This window comes from Calonectris borealis, chromosome 2 (assembly GCF_964195595.1).
Source record: "Calonectris borealis chromosome 2, bCalBor7.hap1.2, whole genome shotgun sequence".
Classification (NCBI taxonomy): domain Eukaryota; kingdom Metazoa; phylum Chordata; class Aves; order Procellariiformes; family Procellariidae; genus Calonectris; species Calonectris borealis.
This window is the reverse complement of record NC_134313.1, coordinates 114,501,467-114,524,218: the sequence shown is the minus strand read 5'-3', so window position 1 is coordinate 114,524,218 and position 22,752 is coordinate 114,501,467. Positions and strand designations below refer to the sequence as shown.

The 22,752-nt window shown below is 37.9% G+C and overlaps 1 protein-coding gene across 2 annotated transcripts in view; it reads left to right on the top strand.

The window, feature by feature from the left end:
* The window catches only part of RALA (RAS like proto-oncogene A), a 30,020-nt gene extending 10,346 nt beyond the window's left edge, over positions 1–19,674 (top strand). For both annotated transcript variants that reach the window (XM_075142979.1, XM_075142980.1), the window contains exons 2-5: positions 9,997–10,151; positions 10,983–11,191; positions 14,837–15,011; positions 17,709–19,674. In XM_075142979.1, the coding sequence (XP_074999080.1) occupies positions 10,038–10,151; positions 10,983–11,191; positions 14,837–15,011; positions 17,709–17,831 (621 nt within the window). In that variant the 5' untranslated portion in view covers positions 9,997–10,037 and the 3' untranslated portion in view covers positions 17,832–19,674. The remainder of the gene's footprint in view (positions 1–9,996; positions 10,152–10,982; positions 11,192–14,836; positions 15,012–17,708) is intronic.
* Positions 19,675–22,752: the final 3,078 nt, after the last annotated feature.

Below are 22,752 nucleotides of genomic sequence, written 5' to 3'. Positions count from 1 at the left end.
TTAATGAGATACTTGTGTTAGAGGAAAACCTGATTTATGGACTTGCTCTGGCAAACCTATATTTTTTCAAGTATGTCTTTTGGAAGCCACCTTCAGACTTTGTTTAAAGAATTTACTTCAAGCCAAGTCAAAATGCTTACACTTAAATTTCTTTAGTGAATGTTGAAGTGTAAGTGTACAGGGGCAAAAAGGACACAGTGATGTGGTTGAGATTTCTTTTGAAGTATGGTTGACAGAAAAAGCTGGTTTTATGATCCTAAATATGTTGTGATCAACTTTTTGAATGCAGAGCTCTCGAACTGCTTTTTAAAAGTGAACTGCTGAGGCTCATGCAGCAAGCTCTGGCATAGTGCCTTCGAGGGAACTCCATTTTCGTTGCTTTCCAGAATAGCTGGAAGCAGCAGATCTGTGCAAGTGTGAGTGACGCCTGGCTTATCAGTCAAAAGTTAGCTTCCAAATGTGCTTTCCTGCACTCGAAACACAGGGTGAAAATGGCTGTAGCTAGTATGTCTTAGGTGACACTAGCTTAAAAGGGTCCTTGAAGTTCTCCCCTTAGTCCTTAGTTGAATAAGGCTCCAAGTTGTTGATCCTGTGTTACTAAAATTCATCCTTGTAGGCTATGCCTTGCCCCTTACATTTTATGAAGGGGGGAGAAAAGTGTCTTGTATATCAAATGCTGAATAAAATTCAGTAGTAGCAGCTGCTTTACATAGAATTTCTGATGAATGTAACTTGACTTTTGTCAGGAGACTTGATTATGGGTATTTGGTATGGGAGCCTCTTCTGCAGATGTCCCCCTCTTCTGTTTCAGCCTTTCATTCCTGCTTAGTTCTGCTTATGCTAGAAAATTGGCTGTAGTACCATAGTACCTGTTTGTATGTCTTGCCTCTGAATCCATGCAATTCTCTAGCGTGGATAGCTTTGACAGGCTAGTGAAATGTAACTGTTCATTCTTCTACCATGACTGCTGTTACTGTTAATTCTCTCCTCATGGTATATAATGTTAAATCAATACAAAATGAATGCCTTCTGCTAATGTTCTAGATTACAGACCTCCATGTTTAGAAATTTAATCTAAGAGATGACATGACTGACACTCTGTGTTAAAACAGCATTTCAATACTGTCGACCTCAGAAAGCTAAGTTTCCTCGTGATTAGAATAGACTGAGACAGGGCATCAGCCATGTAGTGAACTTGAGGAAGCAGAAACAGTATTCTAGACTCTCATGTAAATGTGTATATTACCAAAATTACTTCACAGTGTAACTTTAGTCAATTGAACTATGAAAACAAGCTCGCTGCTGGTGTTAACCTAGGTGCTGTGCTTGAGTTTGCTTCTTTTCCCACTGATCTCTGGATCAGTTCAGGTAAACCATTGCAAGTATCTAGAGTTCTTCCAAATGTTCCATAATAACCATCACATAACTTATAAAAAGTGAGGAATCTTCAACAAGTGCTAAATTGCGGCTGAGGAAGCTTACAACACTTGCATTGGTTTTGCACAGTGTTTATAGGCTGGAGGTACTGCAGTTCAGCTTTCCCCATGCTCAGCTATGTGTTTTTCCGGTCTGTCTTTGTGCCAGCAAGCTTGTTTAGGTAGCTAATCTGTCCAAAAACCAGTATAGGTTAGTTTTTGTCTACAACAACTTCTGAACTGCTTTGCCACCTAGCTGTTGCAAACACCAGTGCCTATTAGAAGGAAGGATATGAGAATATCAGTCAGACTGTGGTGGGCTCAGTTTATATCAGCCTTGGAGATGCACATGGTTGGGCTCGAGCATTGTGCGTTTTGTCAAGTCTATGTGGACAATAATGTAGCTGCTTCATTTTCTTTGCAGTACATTGCAAGGTTTAAAGTCTTAAGACTTTGATTTTGTTCCAGACTATTTCTGCCGTTCAGTTTGTCAGGGTTTTCTTGTGCTGTTCCATATGGGTTTCAAGAAATTTCTTTATGGAAGTGTCTCCCCAGAAGTCTTCTTGCAGGATGCCAAAGAGGCTTTTTGGTAACCAAATGCTGAAACGATGACTTAAAACATATGGAATACATGTCTCTTCTCACATCAGAAGCTGCTGCGTAGTTCATGGCTGTGCCCAGAAGCTGGCACTAAGGCCCTGTGGAGCCTCGGGGAGACTGCCGGAAGGCTGTGAACTTGTTTACTGTTTGCTGGTGGTTTACTGACTTCTTGTTGTGGAGGGATCTCAATTCCTGTGATGATGTCTCAAGAGACATCGCAGAGCTGCAGGCGTGTGGGCACCACTGTTCTTTATAGCAGCATGATGTAATTTATAGGATGGATGGGACCTCAGTTACTTGGTGAAGAGTTTACTGGTTGACTCTTCCAGTTTCAGTGCCTGGGTATGGTTACTGTTCGAAGTACCTGTCTCAAGAAGCTGGGAAATGTAGGTCTTTTGCCCGAGGAGGTTTGCTGCTGCTGAGAGAGAGAACTTCAGTCTGTTTTCTACCCTTTGCTTTTCTCAGTAGATGTGTAGTCACCTTAGTAAACTTTTGTGGGTGTGGGAGAGACAAGCACCTTTTACGGTGTGCACTAGAAAGCCTTGCAAAGAAGGGTTCTTACCAAACCTTGAATGTGGCTTAACTGCTTGTTAAAGTCATGGGAAGCTATGAATCCTAATTCCCAGTTAAACAGGTTTATGTCAAAGGATTATTTTCAGGAGAAAGGAAAGGACTTATTGTGAAAGCGTTTCTAACTTGTTCTGAAGTTGATGTTCAGGCAGCCTTGTTCATTCTCTAATGAGAGTAGTAATTTCTAAGATAGGTTTGAATATTTGGGTTCGGTTTCCTCTTTCTTTAGGCTACTACTTAGAATTTGTAGTGATTATTTAATATTTCAAACACTTGTTCTACCTTAATGAAATACTGATGTTACTTTGTGCAGAGCTTGACAGATGTTGCATGTTTAAACTGTAATAAAAACACCAGTCAAACTCCAGACATGGAATGACACTTATTACAATAATGCTGATCTAACCTAAAAAACTTTCTTACTCTCCAGTTCTTAGAACAGCTGGCATCATGTATCCCATCCTATGTCCTCATGTATCCTATCTGCTTCTGGGTCATGGGGTGTTTCTGCTGATCTAGTTTGAATATTGTAATTGGAAGCAGCTGTTGGGAGGGTTAGGCTCTGCTTGCCTGGAGTTGCCTCCCTCCATTTCCAGGAACTTTTTTGTTGCAGGAATATCTGAGTCATTCCTGAGGTATCTTCCAGATATTTTGCATCTAGTATGCTAGTCTGTGCTGATCATTTTCAAGCAATACATTCTCAAGCATAACTTTGCTGTTGTTCACCAAATTGAAACTACTGGACTCAATAAACAATGAAATAACTGGATGAAATTGTGATCTTTTAATAACAGATAAGATTATATTGCTTGATCGTCCCTGGGGACATGAAATGTGTTGACACTTCTTAAAATTTTTGGTCCTGTGCTTTTTCTCAGAAAGCTGAACTTGTAATTTGTAGGTCATGCGAGACAACAGAGCTGTGAATCACTTTGTGGGAATGAAGAAACTTTGGAGAATATTCAAACTCACTTTAGAGGGTTACTGTCAAATAATTACTATAAATTTTCACTTCAGAATGAGATAAAAAGTTGTAGCTAATGTTTCTGCAGGTGATAGATTATACTAAGTGTAAAGTACAGAGTAGTTGCAGGTATTAGTTTCTTCAATTAAGAAAATGACGTTATTTGTTTAGAAGAACATGAGTCTCCATTACTAAATTTTCTTTAATTGTTCAGTAAGTGATAAAATATTTTGCCTTTCTGGAAGTATTCTAGTCAAAGAATACTAAATGTAGTTCTTGATATTGGGCAGGTAGCTCACATATTTCAATTAAATTATTTCTGTTCCTTCAAATGTATCAAATTCTAACTCTGTTAAAAAACAGAGTAAGAGCAGGTGCTGTGATGAGCTACCAGTTGTAATTGATGCTCATTATATAAAACAGTCTTCAGGGAAGAAAGTTACTCATCATAAAAGCGAGTGGGTAATGAGGTTAATGTGACAGTCTTGCAAATCTTTATGTAATCTTCTCTTAAAGGAAACAAAAGAACTGGAATTAAGTTTTGATGTCATAGTTTTATGAAGGCTATAAAAATAGCAATATAAGAAATTGTTTTGTAATTGAAGAAAGGCACCACTATCTCTACTTATTAACTAGAATCTACTATACTGACTGTACCAACTATCTTTAAACACAAAGCTATGTTTAAGTAGTCCCCTTCAAACAAATGCCTGCAGCAAATCAAAGTCCTCCTGTTAAGGACAACTGCATTTTCACAAAGCCTGCATTCAGCTTTATGTATAGCACTGCAGAAGATGCCAGCTGAATTTGTGCCTGTAGTGATGTGACTTCGGTGTAATGCTTCTCTTTCCTTGGTCTGCTCTCATTGACATTGCATTTACTAGACTCCAGGGGATCAAAATGGACAGAGTAGCTTTTTGACCTCTTTTAGTCTCATTCTCTAAGAAAATGAGTCTGATCATATGCTCTGTTCTTTGTTAATTTTTGGCCTGTTGGCCAGTTTGGGGTACGTTTTGACAGAGGTTTAGGTGTCTTGGGTATGATTGTTCCCGTAAGTTTCCTGAATATGTGCTGCTGGTTAAACAGGGAGAAATCACTGTACCAGTGCTCCCTGTGAAGGAAAGGAAGCAATCTGAGCTGGATGTCTATTGCCCTGTTTGGGCTGGTACAACAGCTACTCTGTTGGCCACTTTTTTGCTCCCTTTTAGTGTATGAATATTGGGATTATTGCATTGAGGAGGGATGTAGAGGGCAAATGGCACAGATATGTAAGGAAGCATGCTTCAATTAATTGTTTTGGAGCAAATTATTCTGTAAGAAAAACTAATCTGAGAAATAGGACAATTTAAAAGGAGTCTTCGGAATTTGATCAGATGAGCAAGATGAGTGAGGGGATAAAAAGCATAAGTTTTTTTCACCCATAAGTATATTTCTAGGTCTCAATTTATTGGGCTGAAGAAGTAGATTGGAGGACAAAATAAAGACTAATGTAGTAGGAAGATCAAAGATTCCTACTTTTTTTTTTTTCTTCCTCCCTAACATGTATTTGCAAAGATATCTTCCCTGAAAACACTGTCCCTGTCCACTGGGAGATGAAAACCTCTTTTATTGCTGGCACCTAATCATCTTACCTACTCTTGTGGATCTGGATAACCACTCTGTGCTCTAAGACTTTATGCAGAAGTTAACATGATGCTTACCTTGTCCAAGTCCCATTACAGGAACACTGTCCAGCTCACTCCTCTGCTGGTTGGAGCTGAATGTTGTGTTTAAATCCATGGGGGACAAGAGATAACGTTGTATTTCTTACACAGAAGACCTGCTATGTAAGGTGTGAAACTCTGGAAAAGTTAGTGTTGATAAGGTAGATGCCAGTCGCTCAAGACAGGCAACAGTTTTACAACTCCAGCTACAAGTTCCCGTTGCTACATGACCTTCATCATGTAGGATGGTCTTAAAAGTTATTTAGCTACCTACTCGTCTTTCTCTTGACCCGATTTCTAGACTGTTGGACAAGATGCCATTGCTGATGCTAACATGAATTATAATTCCTACTCCTGCAGTTCTGATTTAATCTAATCACTCCCTAACCTGGCTCTACAAATGGTCCTGGCTCCAACTGGAAGCTTGCCATTAAAGGGAGCACAGAATCGTGGGGCTGGTTATCTGCAAGCAGGCAATGAGCAGCTGTAGGAGCTTTGAGAACTGCTTACTTTGGTGGAGCAGCCACTGGGATTCATTTGTTTGTGCCCTTATCTGCTCAAGCATGTTGGAAAAGGGCGGTTTCCTAGGAGTTTAGCTGCAGTGGAGGTGAGTTATGTGCATGGTGCTTAGACAATGCTCCCACCCTTCTGAGTGAAGGTATGGCAGTACGTTGTTGAGCCAGTTAAGCTTTCGCTTCCCTTCCAACTTGTTGGACTACACAAAGAACTGCTTAAAAATAAACTTTCATATAAGTCATCAGCTGTATTGCTGCGATGGGGATTACCAGTGGGTGTGGTAAAAAGCTGACCTGTATAAATGGATAATACAACTATTGACAACACCCTGCTTGGCTCTGTGTGAACCTCTCTGCTGTAGGGTGACATAGGATTCTACTGCAGGATAAGCCTGTGTTTATCTTCTGCCTGCCCCCACTCCCCCCAACAATTTTGCACTGTGAAGATTGAAAAAAAAAATAATCACAGTACACATAATATGAAAGTATGCTTTTTTTTGAGCTTCATACAACAGGGTTCTTGTCACAGTCTCTGTCAGTTTTATCATAATTATAAAGTAGGACAATTCAGAAACTAGATATGACCCAAATTAATACTTCTTATGAAAATAAGTCAGGCTACATAAATTAAGAGTAGAAAAACTTACTTTGTATGAAACTTCATCTCAGGTGTTTTACTGTTAAAATTGGAATCTGTGTTCCTCTTTGCTTTTGAAAGCAGACTGAAACAGGTAGAGCTATGTGGCAGTAGCTTAAAACTTATCACTTTTGAGGTCTTTCTCCTCTCTGGCAGAATACTTGCTCTGAAGCAGTCTCTCTGGATTGAGTGTTGTTTGCACAGTATCAGACTGTACCTGCTTTGTAACTTATTTCTCTCTCTTTTCACATTGTCTGCCATTCAGCAGGCCTGAATTTTGCCAGCATTGTATCTGTATTGGATTGTGAAGAACCTGAGAGGAAACTGACCTCCCTGAGCCTCCTCCCACTACAAAATGTGGCAGAGTATTTATGACAAGCTTATCTTTAAGATTTGAAGTCTGTGGTAGCATGAAGTTTTGCTGTCTTCAATATCTTACTGGAATGTTGTTCACTGACAGTTATTGGTGACTTGATGACTCAGGATAATGCTTTGACTGGTTGGATCAGTTTTTTTTTTTAATTCCGAGTTTCTTTCTTTGACTCAATCTCTTATGCTTCTTTGAAAGGATGTTATCAAGGCTTCTGAGAATTATTGACTGCCATAAAATCTTTCTGGTTAAAGAATTTTCAGTGAAAAGGAGCATCTTCAGTAACTTGATTATTTATAAGGATCTTATTGGTTGAACATCTTTGTTTTGGCTTTTCAAGTGTGTGTCAACTGTTGAACGACATACAAAAAGTGTCAGCTTCTCTTTTTCACACTGGGACACTACTTGTTGAATTGCAACTTATAATAAAATATGAATTTTCACATTGCTCAATGTACTTAAAGACTGTAGGTTAATTTACAACAAATAGTACAGTGAAACATTACTATTGTGTATTTGAATTTTTTCACAGATTGTAGTATTAATTTGGCACAAACTCACCTGTCAGAGGTCCTGCTGAATTCATTTGGACTTCTTCCAGTATTGAAGTGCTTATAGAAGAATAGCCTGTTCTGTTGCTTAATAAGGTTAGCCATATCCAGGTGCTTCAGTTTCTGTGCTTGTGAGAGTATGTAAACTTGGCAGACTGAGTTGTTGTCAGTTGATGACTGGAATTCAGAGGAATTTTCTTTATATTACTTGTCTGAAATAATACTAAAAACAAGTAAGCAAGACTTTCAGGATACATTTTTCCTTCTAAGAGAAAAGTGCAAAGACAAACCAATGTGGAGTAGTTCAAAATGCAGTGTAGTAGGTTGAAATTGTACACATGGCTTGGAGCTATTTTCATGTTCTCGTACTCCCTCTTGAGTAAAAAGAAAGCAATGGTTCTTTTTAAGCCATGATGGCCAAAACGGAAATGTTTTTTTGTTCTCATCCATCTCCTTTTTAAAAGAACTTGTAACATAATGTTAGCTATATTTCTCTGCTATATCTCTACAATTAGTAGAGCAGCTTACTCATGCTAATTTCACTTAGATAATCTTTCTGACGAAAACAATTTAAGCGACTTAATTTTCAATTGCATTTTCAGAATTCTTTAATAGTAGAATGAGTAGTGGTACTGGTGTGATCCGGAGAGTTTTTCACATAGTTTGTGGGTTAACCTTGGTAAGCAGCTAAGCGCCACACAGCTGCTTGCTCACTTCCACCCCTGCCAGTGGGATGGGGGAGAGAATCGGAAGGGTAAAAGTTAGAAAACTCGTGGGTTGGGATAATGACAATTTCATAAGTTTAAAAAAAAAGAAAAACAAAACCAAGAAAAACAAGTGATAAAATAAAAATAAAATAAAATAATTTCTCGCCACTAGCCGACCAATGCCCAGCCAGTCCCCTGGGCAATGGCAGCCCTGGCAAACTTCCCTGCCAGTTTTTATTGCTAAGTTAAGGCATGGGATAGCCCTTTGGTCAGCTGTCCCAGCTGTGTCCCTCCCAACTGCTTGCCCACCCCCAGCATGCCCCACCCCCTAGCAGGGGAGCATGAGAAGCAGAAAAGGCCTTGACACTGTGTAAGCTCTGCTCAGTAATAGCTAAAACATCTCTGTGTTACCATCACTGTTTTCATCACGAATTCAAAACATGGCACTATATGAGCTATTCTGAAGAAAACTAATTCTATTTCAGCCAAAACCAGTACACCTTTTTATTTATTTTTTTAATTCCAGGAAGGATTGGCTTAATCTCTAATGAAGCTTCAGTCAGCATGCTTTTACACTTAACTGCCTCACTGCTAACAAAATCTTAGTGCACGTCCTCAACTAGGGGTTTTGATATAAGTTTTAATAAAATTGTCATGCTTCACATTCTGATTAAGCTGCACACAAAGGTGATTAATTATGCAGGAGGATGTAATTTCAGTGTGAGATTGTCAAATGATCATGATGGATAAAGGTGATGAGGTAATAGTGTCTTGTTACTACGTTGCATTGTTACCTGATTGTTCTGTATATAACTAAACTGTGCTGCCATGTGAATGTGCTCTTATTGAGCTTTCTAATTAACAAAATCTAAGTTACATTTGGTTCTTAGTTGCTACTATAGATGTCTCTTGTGTTTACATCCTCTGTAATGTAGATGTCCTTGTGTTTTTTGGACATCAGAGCTTGTTTTGACCTTAAATCTCTGGAGGAGGGTACATTCTGTCACTGTGCAGTGACTTTCCCATGTCTTAAGAACTGTGCAAGCAGACAAAATATTCTGTCTTCATATAATACAAATACAGTAATATTACTGTTGGGATAGGTAGGGAATGAAACAAAGCTGTGGGAAGATAGTAGTTGGAGATCTGCTAAAACTGTAATACGATTTTTTAAAAAAAAAGGTAATGGGATTGTTACTTTTTGTACGTGTGCACATGCACATTAGACTGTATGTGAATTAACTGTCCTAGAGCCCTTTGGTATTGGCAAGGTGCAGACATTTGTGTTTGAGCAAGCAGTTGTGGGACTGAGATAACTATTCCAAATACACAGAATAACGGCATTTGTAGTCTAGGAAGGCAAGTTAAATCTTTCCACTCTGCGTAAACTAGATAATTCTTTCAGTTCCTGATTGACTTGAAATTGGGTATTTTTAGGTTTGAAGTGACCCATTTGCTTTTCTCTGAAAAAGTACACTAGCTAATCCTTGCTGCTGCTGCTGTGTTTTGGTGCTTGCTATTTAAACTGGAAATTCCTTCAAATGTCTGTTTTCTTTCCCCTGCAGCTGTCATATCTCATGTTCTCTTGTATGGTGTTGACTCACTGTGGCTTCCTTTTTCAATTCTTGCTTAGTAAACTAACAAGAATTCTTGACAAATACTATGTCTCTAAAAGAAAACACTACATACCAAAATGTAAATCTTTTCTCTTAATTGCTTTTGGATGTGGTGAACCCACTTGTGCCCTTTCCAAACGGTGAAGGCTTTCTTTGCTCATGCTGAAGAAAAGATGAGCTCGGTATAATTTGTGGAGTGGCTTCCAGTGAAAAAGCAGATAGCTTTCACTGAAGATAGCAGAACAGAAATTAAGTCCTTAGATATGTAGGGATTTAAAACAAATCCACTTTAAACAGTGCATGTGGGAGAAGGAAAAGAAAACTAATGAAGAAATATTTTTCTTCTAGATTTTTTCATTTTACACCTGTGAATTTTCTGCAATCCAAAGATGGCAACAAATAAGCCTAAAGGACAGAATTCATTGGCTTTACACAAAGTCATCATGGTGGGAAGCGGTGGTGTAGGAAAATCTGCTTTAACACTACAGTTTATGTATGATGAGGTAAGAATCTGCACTAAAAATAATCTCAGGAGATATCTGCTACATAGTGTTATTAAAGCATTCATTAGTACAGTTATTTTCTGGAAGGATCTAAATGTATATGATGTGGTATGAAAGTCAGTGATTAAATTGAACAAAAATATTTTTTGAGATTAGTGATTTACCCTCTAGAGATACCCATGAAGGTATAATTTGGCATTTTTTCAGACTTCTAAGCAATTAGATGCTCTGTCATATTATCAGTATATTTTGTCATTGTTCACTAGACCTGTTAGAACTTATTTAGGTGTTATAGCTCAAAGCTTCTTCACTTAGGTGAGTTGCATGATACCTGAAATGATACCCAATTTTTTCCATGTTTTTTATGCTGCTGTTGAAGAGAGGAAAGAAAATCTGTTTCTTGTTTCCTTACTTTTTTCTAGTGAAAGTCATTCTTTTGGATTAAAAGGCAGAAGCTATGGCTTCAGTGTTCTTTAAAAATTGATACTAAATATATTCAAAGTCAGGACTGGCTGATAGCATAATGGAACGCAGCCAGATGTTGTGCTTGACCAGAAGCAGAGGTTTGGGTAGTGCACAGACATTGATGTTTTGCAGTTACCTCTAAAATTTCCTTGTAATGGCTGAAGAAAGCAAAAACCTATAAACTGTTTGGGCTGATGGAGAGCCTGCTTTAACTATGAATCTTTTGAATACTTCATAGGGCCTAAATACATATGCTTACTTATTACTTACTGTAACCATATAAGATGTTTGTTATATCCTTATATGCAAACAAAAGCACTTGCCTTGTACAGGCATGATTTTATACCATGAAGTTTTTTTTTCTAGTTTGTTGAAGATTATGAGCCCACCAAAGCAGACAGCTACAGGAAGAAGGTAGTTCTGGATGGGGAAGAAGTCCAGATTGATATATTGGACACAGCAGGGCAGGAGGACTATGCTGCAATTAGAGACAACTACTTCCGAAGTGGAGAAGGCTTTCTTTGCGTCTTCTCTATTACAGAGCTGGAATCCTTTGCAGCGACTGCAGACTTCAGGTAAGTTACAAGGCAAGATAATTATTCTAATTACAGTGAGATAATTACAAGTGACTTTTTTGGTTTTGTTTAGTAATATCCTTATGATAGTCCAGATTAGATGACAGTTCTTACTGTAGTCACATAATATTTTGAACAGATGCCTAGCCATGCCTTTGCTATCTGTACCAGTTCGTATATCTTTGCTGCTGTGTTTCTGAATACCAGAAGGGCTATTGCCACAGAGCAGATACATAGCAACATTCAGAAGGCTTCTGCCCTTTGTAAATCAGTGTTGCTTGGCACTTCTGCTAAGAAGCAGTATTTGTGAGTAGGCATGCTGCTATCCAAAGTAATGGACCTGAGAAAAATTGCTTATATACTGTATGGTTGCATGTAATGTATGTATGATACCGCACACTTCCCAGGGTTGTCTTTTAGTTCTTGCTTCATATAGAGGATTATGTTGTGTTTCTCTTAACCTGTGAAGCACCACCTGGAACAAAAGGGCAGCTGTAGCATGTCCAGCTGTTTTATGCTAGAATACTTCATAGCTACAAAGACGACGTGACCGGGTTCCAGTTGAAAACTGTGCAGATGTCTATGTGCAAAGTCTTAGGCGATGTGAAGTATGCACATTGTATTCTGGGAGAGTGAGATGCATAGTATCAACAACAAATCTTTCTACCTCTTAAAGATGATTTTTATGAACAACAGTGATGAGAAGTATCTTTGAATATTCTGTAGTAGCTATGCATTTTGTGTAAAGGCCTGCTGTAAATCTGTCCCTTCAGTTTTGCTTGGATGGAATTTTTCTCTGTAAAAGATACTCATGTAATTATTTTAATTTACAAGACAAAAGTTCTGCATAGAGTTCTGCATAGCATTCACCCCTCCCATCAAAGTCAGTATTTTACTTAATAGGGTAAAAACAAATTTTACATGGTAAAAATAAAATTTGGGACTGGTGTAGTAAAGATTTAACAGGATAGGAGTTTTTAAGATGCTCTTCAGGCATGCAGCTTATTAAAACTGTTATAATGGTAAGAGACTGTTAAACAGGCAGCAGTATATTACAGGTGTTTAATTTTGATTGAGAGATAAAGCCTATTTAAATCACTCATCACTGTATTAAAACAAAGACAAAAGAGACCAGAAAAAAATTTTTACCAGTTCAAAGTGTAGCAAAATAGGAGAGGAGATAACCTTTGAGATAAAAGTAAGGAAACAAATATAAAAAGAAATTACCTGCATCCCACTGAAATAAGGCTTCTCAGAGATCCTGTCACAGTTCAATTTAATTAGCACTGAGTGTCAGAATATGTTTAATATCTCTGAGGGAGGAGGCAGAGGTATGGAGAGGGGAGAAAGTGAGTTTTTCCTCTTCCACTGGTGGTGTTGGTTTTTTGTTTGTTTTAATTTGTGTCTCTGTATATGTGTGTATTGATATATTTTGAGAGAGAGGGAGGGAGGGGCAGACCTTGATTGGTTTGCAGGCTTATGCTAGGTATTGTCAATCCTGGAGGACTATTTAGTATAGTTGAGCTCCTCTAGAGTGCAAAATGACCTATTCAAATCTGTTTAAAATCCTGTTAATGCTTCCAAGTATATGATCTTCTATGGTTCTAGAGGAAGTCCTACTTTTCCAGCAAAGGTGAGCGTTGACGATATGCATGCTGAAACAGCAAAAATGGAAGAAAAAAATCCCGTCAATGAAGAGCTTAAAACTCTCCCCAATCCAAATCTGAAATTGCCTTTCAAGTTGCCTTTGAAACTGTAGAAACCTAAATGCTAAAATGTAACTCAGAAAAACTACATTCTTTCTGCTCTGTGTACAAGTAACCTGTATCTCTTGAAGATACAGTTAAAATACCTTTGACATTGTTGAACAGCCTGAGGGAATGCTACTTACGAGACAGGTATGAAAGAAAGTGACAAGAAGAATTTGGATGTTTGATTGTTTCCATGGAATTTTGCTCTGCTGGAATGGCAGAACTCCAACAGGAGAGCTGTTTACTGCTATTCAGTGTCTTCGATGGGGTTCCTGTGGGCTCTGAAGTGCCATTGCTCCAAGTAATTTTTTAGCAGACCTGCAATGACTAAACTTTTAAATATTTGAAAGGCAGTTTGATAAAATGTGATCTTCCTTTGAGTAGAATTAGTCTGGCTCTAATGACTTTTTTTAAGTTGTAGATTTCAAGCTGGCATATCATTAATTAGATATTCCTTGTTTAGGAGATATCAGTCTTCAGAGAGGGCTCAAAGGAGAATATTGTCATCTGGATTGCTGTTAGATTAACACTTTATGTAGTGAAATTGTTTGGCATCACCTGAACAATTAGTGTTGAAAGCTACTACTTTTTAGCAGAAGTCTTATTTGCACAGATACTGCAGTGATGCACTGGGTTTTCTTCTGGCCACCCTTCCTAATCCACTGACTATTCAAACTACTTTTGGATAGCTGCAGACCCTGTTGAAACATTTGCACTGATATTTGTGAGGGAGAGGAGGTATGTTGCTTTAATTACACCTCAGAGATGAATTTACACCTCAGAGAGACACTTACAAGCTGCCTCAAATACATATTTGTTGGTTTAAAAAAGTATTTATGGGCTATCTGCAGTGTCTCAGCCCTCTGAGTAGACTTCCTCCACAAGACTGCATGCTATTCAGAGCTTTTTATAACAGCAGGAGGATCCTGCCGTACACCAAATCAAGGCCCTTTAGAATATCAACTAATTAACTCTCTTCAGCTTCTCTCCATTCAACTTCAAATCTGGGAATAGGTTTCACCTCAACCAGCAAAAGGAATTTGTTTCTCTGTGCTTTTTGCCAATCTTTCAGAAATTGCTCCACAATAAAGGGCTACATTTCACTACTAACTTTATAGTCCTTTCTGAGACAAAATAGAGAATATCCCCCTTCTGAGAAAACTGTTCTTCCTGGTACTTCTAATGCATTTCTGATTAGAAAAAAAAACTTTGATTATTTTTTTCAGTGTTGAAGACTTATGTACCAAACCATTTGTAGTACTGAGTTTTATTTACAACTTTAAATCCTAGCAGTTCAAATAGTCGAAGGGTCTGTCCTTAAAAATCTGATGCATGTACAACTTGTATCTGTACATTGGCTTGTAACTGAATGAAGATCTCTGCAGAGACTGAATATAACTGACTTCAGAAAGATTCCTGAAAGGAAGAGATTTATCTCTTGCTATGCTGTAGACCATTTTATCAGCTTTAAAAACGGCACATGCACTTTATTAGGGAAAAAATGGAGTGTAAAACTGAAGTTTGGGTAGCTTAAAAATGGCAATCACAAATACTAATATAAAGGCAATGGTAAATGCTCTCAAGTAACACCTTTAGTAAAAGGGTATGACTTATTAATATAAAATCTCACCTAAACCAATCCTGTTCTACTTTTTTAGTTTCTTACTGATGCTCCTCCTTCCTTCCTGGAGGACTAGTTGTCTGTCTCTGTCTTCATTCTGTATAATGTCATAATAAGGTTTAAGATTTTACTGTTACATAAGCTTCATAAAAGGAATAAGTGGGTTTTCACTGTAAGATGGAAGAGTATTTAGTCTGAGTTCTTTTTGTGTCCTAAGAATAGTACTCCATGCAATGCTTAATTCTTGTCCTTTTTTTTTTTTTCTTTCTCCAGGGAGCAGATCTTAAGAGTGAAAGAAGATGAGAATGTTCCTTTTTTGCTAGTTGGTAACAAATCAGATTTGGAAGATAAAAGGCAAGTTTCTGTAGAGGAAGCAAAAAACAGAGCTGATCAGTGGAATGTTAACTATGTGGAAACTTCAGCAAAAACACGAGCTAATGTTGACAAGGTAATAACTGGCTTCTTAATACAAAGAATCCCTCCATCAGTTTTTACTTTATACCTCTTTTCCATGGGTAATACTCTATATGTTCATTAGTTTAGCTTTTTTTTTTTGTAAAATTTCAATCAAATACTTTGTCCTTAGTTTGCGATGAGTGCATGACTAGGTGACTTCATGTAGGACAGTGAAAATGTTAGGCCTAAGAAGTTTATCCCATTCTAAACTGCCAGGAGTCATTATACAAGACCTTATTTCATTAAAAATTTCTCGAGACAGCTATTTTGGCCTAGACTTCTTACTGCGTTTTCTATAACTAGAAGACAGTCTGCTTCTGAACAGTGAGAAATGCTGTCTGATCCTCAGCCAGAATAAAACATCTTACAAAAGTAGGTAAGGGAGGGATTGGAGCCCTCTCTACCCTCATCTAGCCAAATGCCCGGTTGTATGTTGCTGTGATGAAGAATGGTTGAACCCTTTTAAGCTTTGAACAGCCTAGAAGTGCCTCATGAGTTTTCAGGGATAAAACCTGGTTCAGAAGGTCATGAGATAAGAGACAGAGAATCTTTATCTCCAAGCAGGTAAACTGTTGATTAGTTCTAAGAATTTCAGCTAGAACTTTAAAAGACAGGACTTCTTGGAATACAGAATTCAGAATAACTCTCAGCCTTGTAGACTGCAAGAGTAACAGATGTGTGGCCAAAGAAATAAGTAGTTTAGATCAATGTGCCAACCTTTCCTTTTAGAGCTATTGACAGACTTGATCACACATTGAAAAATTCTCTAAGCAAATCCTTACGTATTATGAGCTGTCAATTGCAGCATGACAGCTGTAATGCGAGTTCTGTTTTGCAATAACTTAAACTTGACTGTTGTTTTCTGTCAGTTGACTTCCGGAAGAAATTGATTGGTCAGTACTACAGTAAGAAATTTATGCTGTTCTGTAGAGAAAATTAAGTCAATTAAATGCAACAGAATTCAGTCTCGTTGTTGAATACAGCTTTGATTTTTTTTTTGTTATTATAAGAACTAGTATATCTTTTAGCTTTGGTGCATGATTGCAGTTAACATCCATCTATTACAGTCATGTAGAAATTTCCAGTTCTTCAGAATCTACTTCACCATCCATTAGCAGCTGGAAAAAAAACTGTGTGTATATCTTTTTTTTTTTAATAGCTCTCTAATCAAGAGCTTTTGCACAGAGATGGTAGGCTAGTACAGAGCTCCAAGTTTCTTTTTGGAGCTGGTGGCATTATGGATCCAGATTAGCATGCATCATACAGAATTAAGGTTTGATAGTCCACAAGTGAGGCTTTGTTGGCACTAGTAAATACCAGATATTCTTAATTACTTAGAGCATCTGAAGTTAAGGTTTGTTATGTGAACTTAAGTTACTATTCTGTAAGAAATCTGGCTTCTCTGAATTCCAGAATAGTGGGTTTGCTCAGTTGGGGAAAACACAATCGGCTTCCACTCACTTTGGTGAAGGTGACCCACTAAGCATCTTCTCAGAAGGTTACGTACACCAGGCAGGTAAATACTGTAGTACAGTATCAGTGCTTAAGCAAGTTGACAGTTGCATCGTACCATTTGCACAGATTTAAGTACAAGCAAGTAACTTAGTGCACATTTAGAAATCTAAAGGCAATCTTATTTCTTGATGGAAATGTTTAGTTACATTGATTTTCCTCGAATCCTGTGTAATGAAGGTTGATGTTTTTGCTGCAGTCAATATGAGGTTAGTGTCATTGCAAATAAAAACCTACTGAGCTCTGTAGAGGAGCTTTTCAGACCCTGCACTATCCGTGTTTCACAGAAATGGATCAAGTCGCCTGACATATAGATCTAGAGAACATCTCCTGAGAGAGAAAAGTACTAGAAACGCTCAACTGATTTGCTACAATAAAATTATAAAGATTGAATGATTACTCGCTGTAGCCTCCTGCAAGTCGAGTCAAGATCTGCTTTTCAAATGAGTAAAATAGCTTTAAGCAGTCCAATCATAAAGCCTTAACTGACAGTAGGATCCCTCTTAAACAAGTCATTGGTGTATGTCCATCTTTGTCATTTTTATTTCTTACTAAACCACTTGATGAAAATGAAGTTCATATGTACTTTGAGATTGTAATATAGCAGTTGAGATCTAAAAAATTGTTTATGTAGTTGTATGATTGATAACTTTGCTTTAAAGGAAATGCTGATTTTTTTTTTTTGCCCCCTAGTCACTTTGTGTTTAGACTTGCATCAAGGGACATACTGACCATGAATTGTTCAGTGTATGCTACTGCTCCATTAATATGTTTCTAGAATTGGATATTGCACTTTTTCAGCCTTTACAGCTCATCACTGAAAATACTCGAAATGTAAACTGATTTCCTTGAGTCTCCTCAGTACAATGTAAATAATACATTTAAAAAAATCTTGGCCAGTGATGAGATTCTTGTTTCAATCCTTGTGGAAAATTTACAGGATTCATAAGCAAATATCAGAAGACGGGAAACGTTACGGTACCATGAAAGATGCAGGATTGCATCTTATCAACTTGGCTTTCAAAACCAGTGGAAGATTTGTGGATTATTATGTGTTTGCTCAAACTGGTTGCATATAATTGACTTTATTCTAACCAACTGAAATGGATATCATGAAAGCTTAAATTAACGCATATGTCTGACTGTTTTTGCATTTATGTTATTACATCTTTTTTAGGTTTTTTTCGATTTAATGAGAGAAATTAGAGCCAGAAAAATGGAAGACAGCAAAGAAAAGAATGGGAAGAAGAAAAGAAAAAGCCTAGCTAAGAGGATCAGAGAAAGATGTTGCATTTTATAATCAAAACCCTGAATTCCTTTCCTACCCTGACCATACTAATAAAAACCGTAATTTATAAGCATGCCATTGAAGGCTCAAGTGACTGAAATTACTCTAACATGTTGGAAATTGTAACGTACCACTAAAAGCATGAATTGGACCTGCACTGAAAGTCAAATTCACTGAAAAAAAATGATGTGGCTTCAAGAGAAGCAAAGTTCAGTCCATTTCATAATTGCCTACCTTCTCACATTTCTTCTGAATGTAGTGTTTCATAGGCAGTCTTTTCTTTAATAGTGAACAGAGAGGGGAAGTATTACTTTGTGGGTTCTTGTAAAGCATACTTTTTTATCACTGGTAATTGTCAATTCATCTTGTCTTTTTTTGCCTTGAAAATTACAATTGTGAACGTGATACCTAACAAAGCGGTGTGCAGTTGTTTTGCCATGGAGTTATGCAAAGAATTATTAGAAAAGAATAATGTATATGCGAACAGTAATGTTGGGGAAAATTATATGTGGTTCTGCATTACCTGATTAACCTAGAAGAGTGATGTAATCTTTTACATTGAAACATTTGAATATGCCTTAATTTTAAAACCTAAACGTAGCAGGCTGCTTAATCAAGGGTGTATTTTCAACTTTGTTGCATGGAGACTGTCCCTGCGCATCAGTGCGAGACTGCCCTCTCTATGGAGTGCAGTTATGTGAATGATTTCGCTAACTAGCTGTCTGCTAGCAGTGTCTGTTCTTTAAATGTGTGCCATACTCTGGTATTGTGAATAATACAGAGCATATTCTGTCATCTGTAACTTGGTAAACAATACAGTATCTTAAAACAAAAAGGTCAGAATACATATAAGACTAAAATCATAAGCCTATGGCACATCTAAGCCTGGAATGGTTGTTTAAAACTTAACATGCTGATACCTTGAAACTTCCCTTTTGCGAGTAGATTTTTTTGTCTAGATGTTCCTTGGGTTTTAACTCCCTGGAGTTGGGTGGAGTGGAGCTGATTCAGTAGTGCTAACGTGTTTTGAGTTAAGATGTTGTCTGGGAAATTCTGGTGTCATCAGTTAATTTCTTTTGTGTTCCTAATACTCAGCTATGGGAACATGGTGTGTTATGCTGAAGCTCTTTGCAGTTTTTGTACTGTTTAGTTTAGTTTATGTTGATTTTCAAATGGGGAACATTGTAGCTACTTTTTCTAGTTAATGTTGATATTAAACAATCAAACATGCTTTACAATACAGAAACATTTACCATGTGCATCCAAAACCCCAAACAAAACATACTGCCTCAGTTGCTTCAGAACAGCAAGAATACTAGCACACGGTTAGTGTGCTGCTTCTTACCTAAAAATATACCAGAATGTTTGAGGGTTTTGGACTCCTCTGGGGTAAGACAGGCTAGATAATTCCACAAACTGTTACACTTTTTATACATGTGTAAGCCTATAACTGACAGTTTCAAATGTGCTCAAGCAAACTAGGTAACAAATATTTAACTTTCATGCTAACAGACATTTTAGGGACTCAAGTCTTAGAAGTTATATTTGTCATGTTAAATATTTATCAATAGGAATTTTGTATGTGCATTTAGTAGACTGCCAAGTGCAGAATTAAAGTTACTCATGTAACTATGGCAAATAAGCCAGTCTTCATCTTACTGTATACTCATTTGGGTCTATTTAGCCAGGGAGTCTAACCACTAACATTGTGACTTTGCTTTGGAACCTGTATACTGGGAACTGAGGTGTTATGAAGCCACTGGACACATGAAACTTGTCTTGGCTGATGCCTTATCCTGTCCTTTTATTTGCTATTTGAGCCATTGAAAGATGAATAAACTTCCATTTTTTTAAATACTTGTGCAGTGTTAATTGATAACTATATTATTGATAACTTTGCTATAGCTGATGCCAGTTGTCAAGCACTTAAACCTAAATGATCCAGAAGCCTTTTTCGTGTGTGTGAACAAAATTGAGATTAAACCTAATTAGTCTGATAAAAAGTCACTTTGTAAAAGCTGAGACTGTGCATGTGCTACCTTTTATCCAGAGCTAATTTATTGCTACTTGCTGTAACAAAGAATATCAGAGAACAGGCAAACTGAGGTAACCCTGTTCCAGAAGTATTTTTCCATAAGAATGGAAAGTGAGATCTAAACACACAAACAACTTATGTAAGTTTTAAATAATAATAAAATAAAAATGCATAATATGTCATTTTCTTTTAGCACACTCAGGGAGAACATAAGTGTGCTTCCACAACCTGCAGGGAATATAGCTTGAATTGTGTGTATAAGATCTGGGTATAGCTTGAGAGAGTCATCCAAATTGAGTGATACATTTGCATCATAGAGGAGTGTTTGGTTGAGCCTGCATCTCTGTCTGAAATTCCTAGATCTGTCTGCTCAGAGTGCTTCTGTGCCCGAGAGCACTTTTCCTCCCCTGTTTTTCCTCCAAGAAGTTGAAGATGCTTTCTTACATTGGCAGGATCAAAGCCTTCCATGGTGTTTCCCTCCAAGTTAGCCTGACGCTGGCAGTACTCTTGCTACCTTTTGTGAAATGCATTGCGTTGTAAAACTGCAGACCAGAGAGACAGGCCTTAACTTGTAACAAGCTGTAAAGTTCAGTCTTCCATTATGTGTGAAACTAATATTGAATTCTTATGCTAACTCCATTTTTTCTGTAGCTTTTTGTAGCTTTAAAAACTCAGTTGACTTTCAGAAATGTTGGCTAAGGAATCCGTGGTCTATTTGGCGGTTTCTGTAGCCTCCTGATGAACATACAGTAGCTTAACAATGCTAGCGTCCAGCAGCTTTCTTTGACTGTTCTGAAGCAGCGACAGGGTGTGCAGGAAGTGCTTTCTCATTCATAGAGACCCTGTTAACATCAGAGTAGCACGCAGAATGACCCTCTGGCAATTCCGCTGGCAATCATAATGCAGTAAAATACACTCCGTATCTGAGCCTTGTGCCCACTATATTCACCTGCAGGAGCCAAATATTTTACCTATTAATATGTGAAATGAGCTTACTGAAAATCTTGGGTTCCTTTTTGGGACGCCAAGCTTTGCAATGATTCTCCGGTCTGAAAGGATGTATGGTTGCTACGTGATCATAGTCCAATGCAAAATGCAGAGCAGCGGAGACACAGCTGGTATTACATGAATGCGCATAGTACATTTAGCTGTACCAGAGCTCGATCAGAAGGTAGAATTGAGCCTACAACAATTGAGAATTGAATAGGGAAAGCTAATGCCTGAACTTTCTCCCATTACTGTCAGATGTGTTGGCTCTTCTACATGGATGCATAGATAGTCATGTGTGTAAACTGTATTTCTTTCCAGCTTTGCTCTTGCCAATTTTTGGCTGTGATTTTAACTTAAATAAATGACTGGGTATGTTTTTAAGAGATGACTCAGGAAAGAAACCTCTCCTTGCATATTTTTGTGGGAGTTTCAGTTTGTTACTAAAATTGCATGGTAGGAAAGGTGCCAATGTTGTTAATACTGGAGTGTAAGCTCATCTTTGGTCTAAATACATTGACCAGACTGGAATATTTTTGCTTGAAGCTTCATTGTCAAAGCAATGCCAAAATGCATACCACTTGAGATCTGCCCAGGATCAGACACATGCCAAGACTCTTCCCATTTTCAAAGAGAGCCTGGCTGGATCTAACCAGCCATCAAACTGGTACAATCCATTTTGAGAAAATATTCAGAAAATATAATTTGGTTTGTTTGTGTTGGGGTCCTTTTTTTCCTCCCTTTTTTTCCTCCGTGCAGAAAAATATTTGGAAAAATACCAAAGCTTAGATTGTTGGAAAAATTGATTTGCCTCCACCATCCTCTTGATGAATATTGCTGTCAGTAATATTCAACACTCCCAGAGCATTTATGTGATACCCATGGTTTGTGGAGTTCAGTGGGACAGTTCCAATTTTGCAGAAGACTGTTCTGTCTTACAGATGCACACAACAGCGGCAGAATTTAGCCAGCTGACTCAGTGGGCCAGTAACAGTGTTAGCAGGCTTAGCACTGCTGTTTTACTCCGATGCCTCGTTCTGCCTCACGCAAGGCAATTGCCGACTTTATTTAGTGTATTTAGTAAAACTGTATGAAACCGTACATGTACCGTAAAGCAGTGAAGATGGGAGTAACTGAAAACCTGAGTGATTAGGTGCCAAACCATGGCATCCAAATACACTTTTCAACTTTCGCAAGGACATCCCCTACCAATGGACTCCATGTTGAAGTGTTAAAAACTGAGGTCCTGTCTGCACCCCAATAGCATGGAAACAACTGACTCTCTGAAAGTGGATAACTGTTATGCTGTTCTTTACAGGGTTTTTGTTCTCCTCCCGCTTTCCACAGTTGCTTCAGGCTGTTAGCTACCACTCTCCTGTTCAAAGCAAGGTTGGGTGTTTTACTGTGATCTTGGATTTTCCCACTTGATGGAAGTTTTTGGTTTTGTCGTTGCCATCAAGCAGCTGTGTACCTGCGCTTGGCTGTGGGCTCCTGTATATGTGGACATAATTCCTGCATGTAAAACAAAGCTAATTTCTGGAACAATTTACACTTGTGAGGGGTTGTGAAAGCCCCTGGGATTTGAATAATGTAATTCAAATCTAAGAGAAGAATGAAAGAAATGGTGATGGTGGCATCTCAGACCCATAATGGTGAACTGTAGTTTTGCAGCAATAGCGCTTGAGTCTGTGCTCTACTTTCTGTAACGCTGTCGTACAATATTCAGGAGAATATTCTGGGTTTTGCCCGTTTTCTGCTTTATTAATGTGACATGGTGTTGCAAAATAAGGAACGAGGGGAAGGATAGTTGCCAACCTAAAACTATGTGCTAAAGGTAAGCAGACTCCAGAATGCTCTTAAAAGTGTCAAAATACTGGGAAATATTTCATCACTCTGTTGCTTCCTTTGTGC